Below are 12,983 nucleotides of genomic sequence, written 5' to 3' on the forward strand. Positions count from 1 at the left end.
TGTGTGTTGCACAAACGCTTTACACATTGCCTCTGGGATAAGCCTGACTGCTCGTGCCAAGCTACCAAGGGGGTGAGCAGGGGTTTTAATCAGTGTGTAACTCCCTTGCCCTGACTAGTGTGGTGGTTTCTGCCTGGCATAGGCGCAAGCCTTAGCCAACCAGAAAACCTATTTCTAACAGGTATCCTCTCTGAGCTCATTTTTTGATATCTTTTACCCAAGTTCAATAAGTTGATATTGCCAAATGAACTGACCCCAAAAGAAAGTTTACTCTTTTTATCCAGAGAGCTGATATTAAATAGATTGAGCAAAAGGACAGCAAGTGGTTACAATTACCAATGGAAATTCTGGTTTATGAATTTATTAAATGTGACCGGACACCATGGTAAGGAATACTACGCGGTCACCATGTTTCTTGCTTCTAATGGCCCCGTAGGGTCTGTGGCATTTCACAGGACCACAAAAGAGGCCTAGTCTAATCTTCAAAGTGTCAGCAATCGACGTGCCTTAATATTGTGCAGCACAAAACCAAGCAAGCATTGGCAAAGCCAACAGGTCTGCCTTGGCTGTCAGCCTTCTGGCTAATCTTGTTTTGTCATGATTTTTTCTAAACTATTTTTGGGGGGAATATGCTGGGCCCTCATCGTCTCTAAAACATTTGATACAGGCAAAAAAGTTTTGGGGTTTCCAAAAATATACATAACCGAGTACTCCCTGCCACTGAAGGGAACTACTTTAAAAAAAAGTCAATCAGTCTGGCATTGACCGCAAGCCTCTTGCCTTTGAGAGAGAGAGAAAGAAAGAAAGAAAGAAAGAAAGAAAGAAAGAAAGAAAGAAAGAAAGAAAGAAAGAAAGAAAGAAAGATGATAACTTAATACAGAACAGTTTCAAATAGACACACATCTGGTATGCTGAGAAATAGCAGCAGTCAGAAATGCAAAACGCTCCAAACAACAGCATTGGCAAGAAATGGGGGTCTGATAAACATGGAATGTTTCCTGCTATCCCATCAGACTATAAGACAACACTAAAGTAATTATAAAGTAAAAGCAAACACACTAGCACTGGTGGGAACTAATTTGGGTGCTGATATGCTCCTTGTGAGAGAGCAAAATGCTGTTAGTCAAAGTGAAGTTAACCAGTAACTTAAGTAGGCCGATAAACTGCCCCATGCTATAAGATGTAGTAGGTGGGAGTAAAACGTGAATGACACAACAACAGACCAATAGATGAAGACAGGTGGCTGAAAGTCACTATATGTAAGTATATTTATTATACATATTAGTAATATCAAAATGTCTTGGCTAACACCAGACCTAAAAAGGGGGATTCTCACACAAAAATGTGTGGGAAATACTACCTGGTAAATGAAAAGCAAATTAAAACGACAACATATAACTTCATCTTAATTTGTAAATACATCATGCACCTATGTCTACTTATACCACATCCATGTCACCAAAAGTATTCAATATATCATGCGAAGCAAACATACTATGTTACGCACACTGCAAACAAATGCATCGATAAATTCCTAAACCAGGATTGCCATGAGAAATTGTAACTACTTTTTGAACTGTTTTTATTGACCTTTTCTAATGAGTAACATTTACCAAAATCCCAAAATTACTTCGCCTATACAGTTTACAATTACAACATAGACCACAGAAATATGTTCACATTTTGCATAATCAACGGCCAACATCTGTTTGATTTTACCCCTTGATGGGTTTTTGCCCAATCTATTTACAATCAACACTCTGGATGAACAGAGACAATTCTCACTTAGAGCAGTTCATTTGGCCATGTCAGCTTCTTGAAGTCGGGATAAAAGTTCTCAGAAAAGAGCTCCCAAAAGGTCCCCTACCCCACAAGGAGCAGGTTCCAATGATGGAGCATGCCACCCCTTGGGTGAGGGACCATGTATCCGAAAAAGTGAAGCCAGTGCTTAATTTGAGCCGTGGTTGCTGGTGCTCGGTTAATTCCATATACATCAAAACTGACTATTACCTGCCGCCCAAGTCATTCTTATAGCTTTGGGGCCTGAAATAGTCCAAACTGTCACACTTGTAGGAGTGTGAGGGTTAGTAGTTGTGTTGTCACCATCATTGGCAGCGCTGTCAGGGGCAATCTGTGGCACAGTCTGCAGCAGCCTCCTGACGAGAGCCCTAGCACTTAATTTATTACAAATTAAGCACTGGATGCCTCCTAATTAGGAAACCTTCTGAATCATTGCCTGAAAATAGTCTGAATATTACAAACAATTGCTTGTCATACTTCTCCGATAGGGTCATGCCTGTGTTGTACGAATTAAGTCACTATGTCATCTGTTGAGGGAATTCCATAACGAGGCTAAAAAGATTTCTGAACTGGTAATTAGTTCTGTATATGACACGATGTAGTGAACTGCGCACAAGGATATTGGTGACACACAAAGGTTAACTAGCGCATTGATACGCATGTGCAAAAGTGAAGATTTCCTGCAGGTTTCTGAGAGATTTTTTAAACGTGAAACCACAGTATCGCTATAAGAGTTACAAGCTGCCAAGTATATTGCAAGTAAGCAAAATGTACTATCCAAATGTCCTGACTCTCAGAAAGTCAGCCAAAAGCATGTGAAATTCTACAGAGGGAAAGGGGCACCCTCCCCAAAATGGATGTGCAGAGGATGTGAGGAGAACCTATTCGATAGTCTTCAGAGGTGAACTGAAATCAGACAGATGCTTCAAAGTGTGATACAGTCAAAGCTGAGGGGTTCAGAGCCAACTAGAATAATTACGCTAAAATGAAGACACTGGATTAATGAGAATGGTCGCCCACTTAGTAGCTAGGTAACACTGGGACTCTTGACACTCAAGGAGTCTTCTCTAACAGGATAGAATATGTTTCTGTGTTGACACAGAACAGTCCGTCCTATGCTGCAAGTTGCACAAGCTAGGAGAGGGTCTACCGCACTGCTTATAGAACAGGCCTGGGCATGAAATTCCGCTCTGCTCTCGGAGTTTGCAGAGTATTTCTGCATAACGCACAGAGTATTTTCCTCGCTCGCCAACGTTGAGTAGGCGACCGCAGGCAAGGAAAATCTTACCCGACACCACCTTCCAGCGAGATTTCTCAAAGCGGGCGGTCACAGATGGTTGCTACCGCTTGCGTTGAGAAACCTTCCCTTAGTGTTGAGGAAGCTGCCACTCAGTAGAACATCTACTTGAGTGGCAGAAAGAAGCATCGCCCTCTTACGCTGCACGTGGTGCCGTTCGCGTTGATTTTACAGCATGGGACAAACACCCGGCACTAAAAATCAGTGCGAACGGCATGATATAACGTAACGCACTCTGCCGGTTGTAGAACTCCACGTAATGCAGCAGAGTTTTTTGATCACTTTCCAGAGTTCAGTATAGCGGGACTCTGCCCAGGCTTAATATAGAACTGTAAGAGATTTTATCTTTGTTTTCTACATACTCATGTTATTGACTGTTCGTTTTCTGAGTTAATGTAAAATCTGTGCATGTATCGTTAAGAGATATCACGGACGCATTTTTACTATTGCTCCTATTAATCAAATTAGTGCTATTATGAATTAAATTACATTATAACTGCATTGGTGTGGGTCCGTATGCTAGAATGCTATTACTACATGATCATACTACCCTGACTGCATCATTAGGTGGATCCAGAAGGAACCTCCAATCCGATTCGCTCTGGCTGCACTGCCACACTCCAAAGTTTGAATCAAATGAATCAATTACATTATATTTACTCTCTTTTTCTTCGTAGTTAAATTGTCCATTTTACACTTTTACTCTAATGTCATTAGACATTAGCGTAAAAGTGTAAATATAACGTAATTGATCCCTTTGATTCAAACTTTGGAGTGTGGCACTACAGCCTGAGGGAATCGGATTGGAGGTTCCTTGTGTGTCCACCATATTGTCACAGCGCCTAGAGACGAAGCACAAAGCAGGTATTGCACGCCATCAAAAAACTACAAACGAAGAATCATGTTTAATTTAAGGATTATAAGGGAGTGCATCTTTTCTTTTCAATCATTAGCATGCATCATTAGGTGGACATACTAGGGTTTGTGCTGACATGCATTGACAACTGCTGTAGACGCCTTTGAGACACTATTCAAACCTTTCAAGAAGAAGACTTGCCTTGTTCCAGCGGTCTTGGTCTGGGCGGTGCATGATAATATGTTCGATAATCTCCCACAGGTGCTGGCATTGGATAGGCACGATACACGTCCTCGTACCCTTGCCTGAAAGTAAATCAATATATTCAACCCACTCACTGTGAGGCAAACAAGCCCTGCAATTCCAAACCAATCAGCATAGGTGGAGGTGCAGCTAAGACTTAATGTAAAAATTACTTTATTCAATGTAAGCACAGTAAATCCTAAAAGTACATAAAACTTCAAAAAAATGAATCATAACAACCGTCCTAAAATATCACCAATCTTGTCACCTCTCAGAATGAACTTGACTTTTGGCTTAATGTAAAGATATAGGAGTTTATGATTGCAATATCAGGGGCTCAAATAACATGGGTTGAGGAACATATGGAATCTAAGAAAGCATCACATACAACATCAGCCAAATCTGGAACTAGTGTCAAGGGTGACTCTGTGGGCAGCCCCACAAAAGGATCTAGAGCAGGGCACAAGTCCTAAAAAAAGAAGTGGGGGGGACTAACCTAGTTAGGCAGTATGCAAGTGACATCATGGCGCTTGACATCAGGAAGTGTGACATCACAGTGAATGGCCTCACAGCGCATGACATTACATGTGGCATCACAGGAATTGACATCATAGGAAGTGGCATCACAAGCCACGACTTTAATATGTATGTGTGATGTAAAGCACTCTGACACCCTGCATTGGAATGAGTAGCGCTATACAAGAAAAAATAGTGGTACTCAAATTATTTCAACACCTCCTCAGGGGTAGTAAGCGCTATATAAATTACATTTATTTTGTGTAAACACTGGGAGAGACCAACACATCTGAAATTTTAACAGTGCATGCATATCTAGTAAACAGAGCCTGAACAAAGTGATAAGCTGCCTCTCTTAAGTATGTGTGAAGTGCTAACCTTGTTTCCCCTCTGCTGCATTTGCTTCTTGGTGTGAGGCTCCTGACTGCTGTCAGCCACGAGACTCGAACTAAAGGAGGCCTGATGACCCCTCAAATTCGGCCTTTGTTATGGGTCTAGCAGGCAGGCGCCGTTGAAAGTGCCCCTGTGATGGGAGGGAAATTACACCGGGACGAGTTCAACACATTATTTAGTGGGGCCCAACTTCTTGGCAGGGTGGACGGCGTTCACCCTGTGAAAATAGTGGGGGGACACCATCCACCCGCATGTACCCCAGACTCGTGCCCTGCTCTAGAGTGAATATCATATGCATGGGTAGCCCAACATCTCAACCCGCAGTCAACATCAAATACAAGCATAGTGCAATATCTATGAATGACCATGAGTGGTTTCAGACATAGATTCAGGCTTTGTTTGTATATGTTGCCCAATACAACACTACATTCTGTTGTTTGCAGTAATAAAATGTTATTCCATATAAAAGAAAATGGACATAAAATGCTTCGCATTTTTCAGTGATTTTTCTAAACCTGAAAACATAATTCTTCAACTAGGCAAAACTCTCAGATCTCTTCAAATTGCAGTTAGCATTTTAATTTGGAATCATTTTGCAGCGTTTATCATGATTCAGTCCTACTCAAAGCACTTTTCAATCTCTACCTTGAAACAATTTTGAAACTATCGAAATATTATAAAAAGCTAGCTCTTCTAGGTGCAGCTTTCAAATTTAGAATCGTTTTGCAATGTATTCCTCAAGATTCGGTTCTAGTCTCTACTTATTTAATTCCACTGGTCCTCCGAACCAGTTCAAAACTAGCCAGAACCCACTGACATCTCAGACAGCATCTAGACATAGGCATTCATTATGAATTTGGTGGATTTTAGTTTAAGAACAAATGAATGTCTGAATTTCTGATTATGGCTGGTGTTCCTGAACCATAATCCACCATTTACAAGTTTTCTCCCTGGAATGTGGAAAACCAAATGGCCCCTAGTAAGATACTGGTTCTTTACTTTGTTGTTTTAACAGTTTTCAGGGAGAAAATAACAAACATTTTTCAGCAGCTCTGTAGGCTGAAAATGACTGCGCCTGTGAGGGTTGTGAAGCAGTTGGTGAGCTTGCAGAGTTCAGGGTGGGCCTCATTCTATCTGGGGGGATCATTTTTTTGCTCCACCATGCTGCTGCAGGGGTCAAGTAGGGGCAACACTGTTTAGCTGGCCACAGACCATGCAGCATCCAAGACAAGTCCAGAGTATCTGGGCCTGAATTATAGGGTCTAGGGTTTGTGGACCCAATAATTCTGCGCCGGGAGACTTGTAATGGCAGTTGGCATCATTCCACCAGATTTATTGTTGCAGGTAAAATGTTGCCATTTGCAACGAGGGCCTTAATATTTTGAAACAAATTGATGACTTGACTAAAAATGTCAATGTTTTCAACTTAGACTCTTGAGGATAAAACCTTTTTTACTTGAACAGGGCTTCAAAAAGTACTGCAAGCCTTGATACTTTCCAGAGTAGACTATATGAAGTGCTAGAGGAACTCCCATGTATTGGGACCACGTGATGGCCTTTGACTACCATTGTTTTAATTGATTTTAGGTGTTTTGATTTAATCTACCTTGAATTTACAACATCGTTTTTCCTGCATGTGCATTTTTCCTTGAATTCTTTTTATGTCTCCTTGTAGTTTCAAACAGGGGGTGTTTGCTTTTTACAGCCTATCCAGGAACAGAACGTGTGGGATGTGCATTTGAAAGCATGAGAGAGAGAAAGGTGTGGATTGTGCTTCTCTGTCTCAGAGTGAAGTTATATGCAGTGGTGCTCAAATGTGCATTTTGTTGTACATCTGGAGATGAAGTGTGTAGTATTATATACAGTGGTGCACAAATGTGCATTGTGTTGTACATTGGAAAGTTTAATGAAGATTTCACTATTGGCTTTGGCATGCCCTCATCTTGAATTCTGACTGTGTCTAGCTTGAGCTTTGCACACACAAGCAGGCCCCCAGATCTCTCAAGCTGTTTAGGCTATTAAAGTTCAAGGTTGTTTTCTGTACTTTTAGACATTGTTTTCTGTACTGTTGGAGACTTTCATAAACTTCACTAAGATAGTGTGTGGGATGCACGCTTGGTACCTTTCGGGGCAGAGATTGTTGTTTCCAGAGAAATGTGTGGAATGTACAGCTCTGCCTCAAAGTCAAAATCCAGTGTCCTGCCCAGCTTCTTTCTTGACCCTGACACAGACCAGTATGGTCAGATCGGTTATTTTAACAGAAGAAAGGGGGGTGAGGTTTCTAGAAACTTCTCTTCGGGTTGAGTGAAAGGTGAGAAATCTCAGCGCACAGATGGTAGCTCGCTGTGGAGCAGACATGTTGCCATAGGGAACTTTTGAGGGTCCTGGTCGAGGCTTCTGCCTGGCTGTCAAGCGATCCTCTAACTGAGTTGGCAAGAATGCAGCGAGAGAGAGAGGGATCAGTGATGTATTTCTTTTGCTTATTGGCATTGTGATGTTTGTGTGTGCATGTGCACATTCAGTTCTCCAGTGGTTATAATCATCTGATGTATTTAGTGTTTGTATCCCTATATCCTTTCATGCTTTCTTTTTTATTCCTTGTGTCTGATTATTTGCATTCAACAGTGTTTATTTCTTGCAGTGGGCCTCCAATATTATTATCTGCTTACATTTTATTCCATGTATTTTATTCCATGCATGTAACAGTTGCATTTGCTTACTTATACATGCGTTATTATTGCTTGCATATACATATATATTTCTATATACACTTGAATGTTGTTCATTTGACACCTGGGAAAGCCTCTGTTAGAGAGTGTTGCACAAATTAAACCCCATGCTTTATTTTGAAAACTGTCTTTTGATGTGCCTATTTTTATGAGTGAAATCCCTTTCCAGGTGTTTTTATTGCTTCACCAAGTGTTTACCTCAGTGTGGGAGTGCAGCATTTTCTATTATTTGGGAGGGTGAAGCAATACACAATGGAAATTTACTTTGCTGCTCTCAAAGCCAATTTGCATGCAGCAACCCGCATTATCTGAGTTAATGACTGTTTCGATCACATCACTCCTGTATTGCACGCTTTGGAATGTTTTTTTATTGAGTGAAACTCTAGCCACAAACTTGTGTGCTTAGAGCACAAACTCTCGCACTCTGTTGACTCCCACTATCTGGCTAAGAAACTGTAGTTCTCAGGAGGTTCTCACCAACTGTGCAGTGCTCAACTCTTACTTGAAACCAGTCTTCAACAAAGAAAAGTGTGCAGTGAACTAGTCTTTCTCTGCTCCAAAAGGATGGGATGCTGTTCCTTCTGCCATCTCTACACCATTACCTCCTTATCTGTGTTCAAAAGGGAGTTGATGTAATTTCTTATACATTTTTACTTCCTTCCCTCTTACTCCCGGCTTCCTGATCATTCACTGAAACCTGGAATGCGACACTGTGCAGACCTTAGGGAAAGGTCCTCTGCTGGTTAAGGCCTGCTCGGCGCAGCAGAACAACACTCATTAAATAAATAAATACATATGCATCTGCTGAGCAGATGTGATCAGAAATACGTACCTTGTATGTGGTCTGTAGGGGTAACTGTCCCTTTCATATACTTCAGCTCTGGATTGTGGCCTTGAGAGGGTACCAGGCTGGCGAATTTCTCCCCAATCACCAGGCCAATGAGGGTACTCGCGTCTGGGATCTGCAGTCTGGTAATAACTGCTCTCGGTTTGATTGGGGAGTGGAACAGGCCTATGGAGGTACCTGCCTTCCCAAGGAACCATGCCAGCCGGTGGCTGCCCCCCTGGTGTGGAGTGCCATGGGGTTACTCCAGGGTCCATTCCACTCCGACGTTCCTCCCAAAGGTTCTACCTCTGTGGGTGTCTTTTCTGTTGCTGTAGAAAACAAGAGAGCGCGCAATCATTAATGCATAGTCTTGAACCTGTGTTATTTAAATGGCTAGTGTTGTCTTACTGTTACTGAACTTGAGAAATCATGAGGAACCTATGCCATACGGAAAAAGCATGTCTATACAGCACACTGGCACCATGAGCTATTTTATGTCAAGAAAAGGCACTGCTCTACCAGGGAAAGCTAGGAATACACCAGTGTTTACCTACAGCGTTCCAGTGCTACCTGCTACCAATGCTTTGACAGTGCACCTCATCTCTGGAAAATAACATCCTCAGCAAATACCCCAGATAGAGCGTCCCTTCTACTATTGAGGGGTGCTGTCTGCTCTTGAATACAGCACCTTCTGACAAAACAGCTCAGGCAGTGCACCTCAATACTGGCACACTGAAACTCCCACTACAATTGCTCTACCGATGAGCCTCAATTTGAGCATACACATCAAACTTCTGCTACAGCAGCTCTGGCCCAGCCCCTCAGGCCTGTAATAGCAAATCACCATAGCCCTCCATACAGCACTCCTGCAACTACAGTTCTAATTGTGCAAATCAACCCTACCTACAGCATGCCCTGCTTCTACAGCACTTACAATGCACCTCAGTCCTGGTGTACAGCACCCCCTGCAACTATTGTTCTTGCGGTGCTCCTCAAACCTGACAAATAGCACCGTCTTCTACAACAGACATAGCCATGCACCTCGTGTGTGCCGTAGAACACCCCAGTTACTACGGCGCCAGCTATGTATGCTCTCACTCAGGCATACAGTGCACTCTGCTACAATAGCTATAAGTGTTCACCTTAGACCTGAAATACATCACGCGCCCTTTTTACCCGTGGCCTAACTCTGCACTACTGCCCTGGCATACAGCGTCCTTGGCACAGCAACATCTATAGCTGTGTGCCTCAGCCTATGCATAGGATACCCCTTGTTACTATAGCTCTAGCCACACGCCTAGCCCTGGCATGTAGCATTCCCTGCCCCAGTGGCTTTTTAAGGAAACAAATAGGCCCTGGAGTACAGTACACCCAGGTTTTCCCATGCTAAGAAGCCCTACACTCTCAATAACCTGGATATTTTTCCAGTGATTTATTACACTATTTTATTCAGGTTTATGAAACAGCACTCAGGTGGTCACATAGCAAAAAAAAACTGTAAAGCTGACCAGGACTTTGAAGCTGGGGAACCAGGTTTGTGTCTGGGGGAAGGCTCAAACATCTTGTGATTCGGGGCAATTCAATTACTCTCCCCATGCCTAAAAATGAATATGTCCGTCTGTAATGCTACTTGTGCTCATGTAAGGCGCTCTGATACCTTCGAGTCGAGCTTGCGCTATAGGAAACTGCAAAAAATAAAAGTACTTATCAGTGTGGCACCTGTGAACCCGCAAAAAAGACTGCTTCATGTCTGAAATGTGGCATGTCGATGTGGTGTTTTCTTTGCTGTATTTGCTGCGGACATGTTTTGTCTGTAAACAAACTTGAAAATCTGACCTAGATGGAAATGTAACATGAAGTCTTAGGGGCGTAACTTGGTTTCGCAGACTGGGTAGCCTAGTACACTGTCCACCAAGATTCTGGTTCCCCCTTGTATTTAGATTTAGGCAAGCTGTCATATTTCTGCTGGCGGAGTCCTTTGACCGATGGCTGCATGCACTGACATCTGATTTAGCAACTGGTTAAAGTACTCCAGACCCTCCACCCACCCACAACAGGATAGGGTGATGTATTTTTTTCTATTTGGCACTGCCAGGGAAAGTCCCAAACAAGATAACAAATAAATGACCCTCACACACTAGGAGAAATCTCCCTGCGTGACTGGGGCATGTGTTTTTGTGCTCTAAAAGCAGGGCTTTAAGTGGGCCGGGTCTCACTGGGTCTGAGCACTGGCAGCTTTTAAAGGGGGCCTCGAAGCGTGTCTCTATAGAGCTCTGTGTTGTGCCCTGGCACAGGCGGTCTGTTTTTTTCCAGACTGCAGTGACAGCAGGTACATCGGTGTGCACGTGCTCACACTGCTCACTTCTCACTAGTGGAGAAGTTATGACGTCATGCAAGGTGAGCCTTGTAGGGGAAGGGAAATCCTTTAAAGAGTCATTTCCTCTCTGTATTTCCCTTCTCTTTTTGAAACTCAGGAGCAGCAACATTGGAGTGGTGTCACCAGGGCTTTAAGTGGAAGCTTTTTCATTTGTTTATACAAGCCATAGCTGCTGCTTAATTATCTTATGCAACTAACAACCACTGACAAAGCCAATAGCCCTGGCTTGTTGTAGGTGTAATGTTACTTGTTGGATCATATATCTAGATGCAATGACAGAAACAGCTAAATACAAGTCGGGCGGCACACTATGCTAAGCACAGATTTTTAGCTTGTGTTTTAAGCCATGCCCTTAATTACATCAGCCACGCCCTTTTGAGAGACACTCCAGTTTTTTCATCCCACTTTAAGCCCTGTCTAAAACCAAACTCCTACATTTAGAGGCTGTTCTTAAAAAACAAAAACTGTTATGTGCTATACATGGCACCTGCTCAGCAAAGCTTCAACGCCTTCAGAGGAGCCGTCATGGAAGCAGCTCTCCAGCAGGCCCAGAGATCTCCACTAGGCAGAAGATCTCAACATATGGTGGGCGGTTAGCTGCCAGGGTAGAAAAGTACCCCTTTTGACTGTCCTGGCAGAACAGACTACAGCCCACTAGGGCTAAATAAGCCCCTTAGTTCTCTCTTTAGTGTTCTGTGGCCTCACCGTGTTTGAAAGCAGCGTAATTAGTGCACATGAATCCTTACACTGGCAGCCAGGGGCACAAAGACTATAATATCTTTCATTAAGCCGGGTCTGGTGGCTTAGTGGACTAATGCCTTCATTCTAGGGCCCTGTGTTTAACCTCGTGGTCACAGGTTCAAATCCTGGCGGGGTCACTCTGTTGAAATCTAGTTTGTGAACTGAACATCATCTGCGCCATCTTGTCCATTTCCTCAGACTCACGCACAAATATGCACAGCAGCCATTTTAGGTGCCATGGCCTCTCTGCCTACTGCCGATAGCCAGCGCGTCTCTCCCCCTCACTCCCCGGCCTCGCAAGCACCCCCCCCCCTTGACAGCCCCCGGTCTCTCCTGCTTGGGCCCTAAGCGCACCTCCAGCGCGACCCTGCCTCCGAGCCACATCCCGTGCTGAACCCCCCACACTCTTTCATCTCATTCATAAAACAGGCCCTTTGATAACCTCTTCCTCCTTGCCCGATTGTTCGGCCTGATCCCAGGCCATCACTTAGCCCAACAGACGCAGTTTATTGCCCCTACAGTAGGACCTCGCCTCACATCAAAGGAGCGAGGATTAATCAATACCCTCACACCCCTAGATCCAACCGATCGCCCGCATTTCTGTTCCCAGCGGAATGTCCAGCTGCGCGATAGCCATCATGCTGAGATTAGGGGTGGGGGCTCCTACTGTAGCTATGTGTGGGAACGGGCCTGAACCGGGGATTCCAAAGATGCCTTTTCCGTACTTCAAAGCAATGCCACGGATGTCACAAATGTAATAAAACCATAAAACTGTGTATAAAAGGCCAGGCCTCAGAGATGCGGTTAGAGCACCTCGAAACGATACCTCGTTGTCTGATCTGATGTGTTCTGCTCCGTCGGAAATAAACTCCTGTTTCCTGCCTTCCAGTCTCCAGCGCCTGCCTCTTTATTTGATAATCGTGAGTTGGGTGAGAAGCGGCTAACGCCGGGCAAACCTTGAAAGGGGTAATCGACCTGATCTGCCTGAACCCTTTGTTTAACAATTGGCGTCCCAAACGTGGGGCCCATCAGCGACACGTGGATCCAGTGGGAGAGGTCCTGACGACGGAGTGAACGACTGCAACGATCGGGAAGTGCACCTGCCCGATAGACCCTCGTCTGGCAGCCGATCATCCGAACTTCACTGGTTCCGAACAGACCTCTCTCGAGTGATCTACGGTCCTGACTGGGAACCATCAGGAGTG

At 43.9% G+C, this 12,983-nt stretch overlaps 1 protein-coding gene across 1 annotated transcript in view; it reads right to left on the reverse strand.

Moving 5' to 3' along the window:
• Positions 1-12,983, reverse strand: part of SEC16B (SEC16 homolog B, endoplasmic reticulum export factor) — a 403,213-nt gene that overhangs the window by 364,928 nt on the left and 25,302 nt on the right. The window contains exons 2-3 of the mRNA XM_078642040.1: positions 8,667-8,989; positions 4,155-4,258 (exon numbers count right to left, since the gene is read on the reverse strand). Coding sequence (XP_078498166.1) covers positions 4,155-4,258; positions 8,667-8,935 — 373 coding nt within the window. The 5' untranslated portion in view covers positions 8,936-8,989. The remainder of the gene's footprint in view (positions 1-4,154; positions 4,259-8,666; positions 8,990-12,983) is intronic.

This window comes from Lissotriton helveticus, chromosome 1_1 (assembly GCF_964261635.1).
Source record: "Lissotriton helveticus chromosome 1_1, aLisHel1.1, whole genome shotgun sequence".
Taxonomy (NCBI): Eukaryota; Metazoa; Chordata; class Amphibia; order Caudata; family Salamandridae; genus Lissotriton; species Lissotriton helveticus.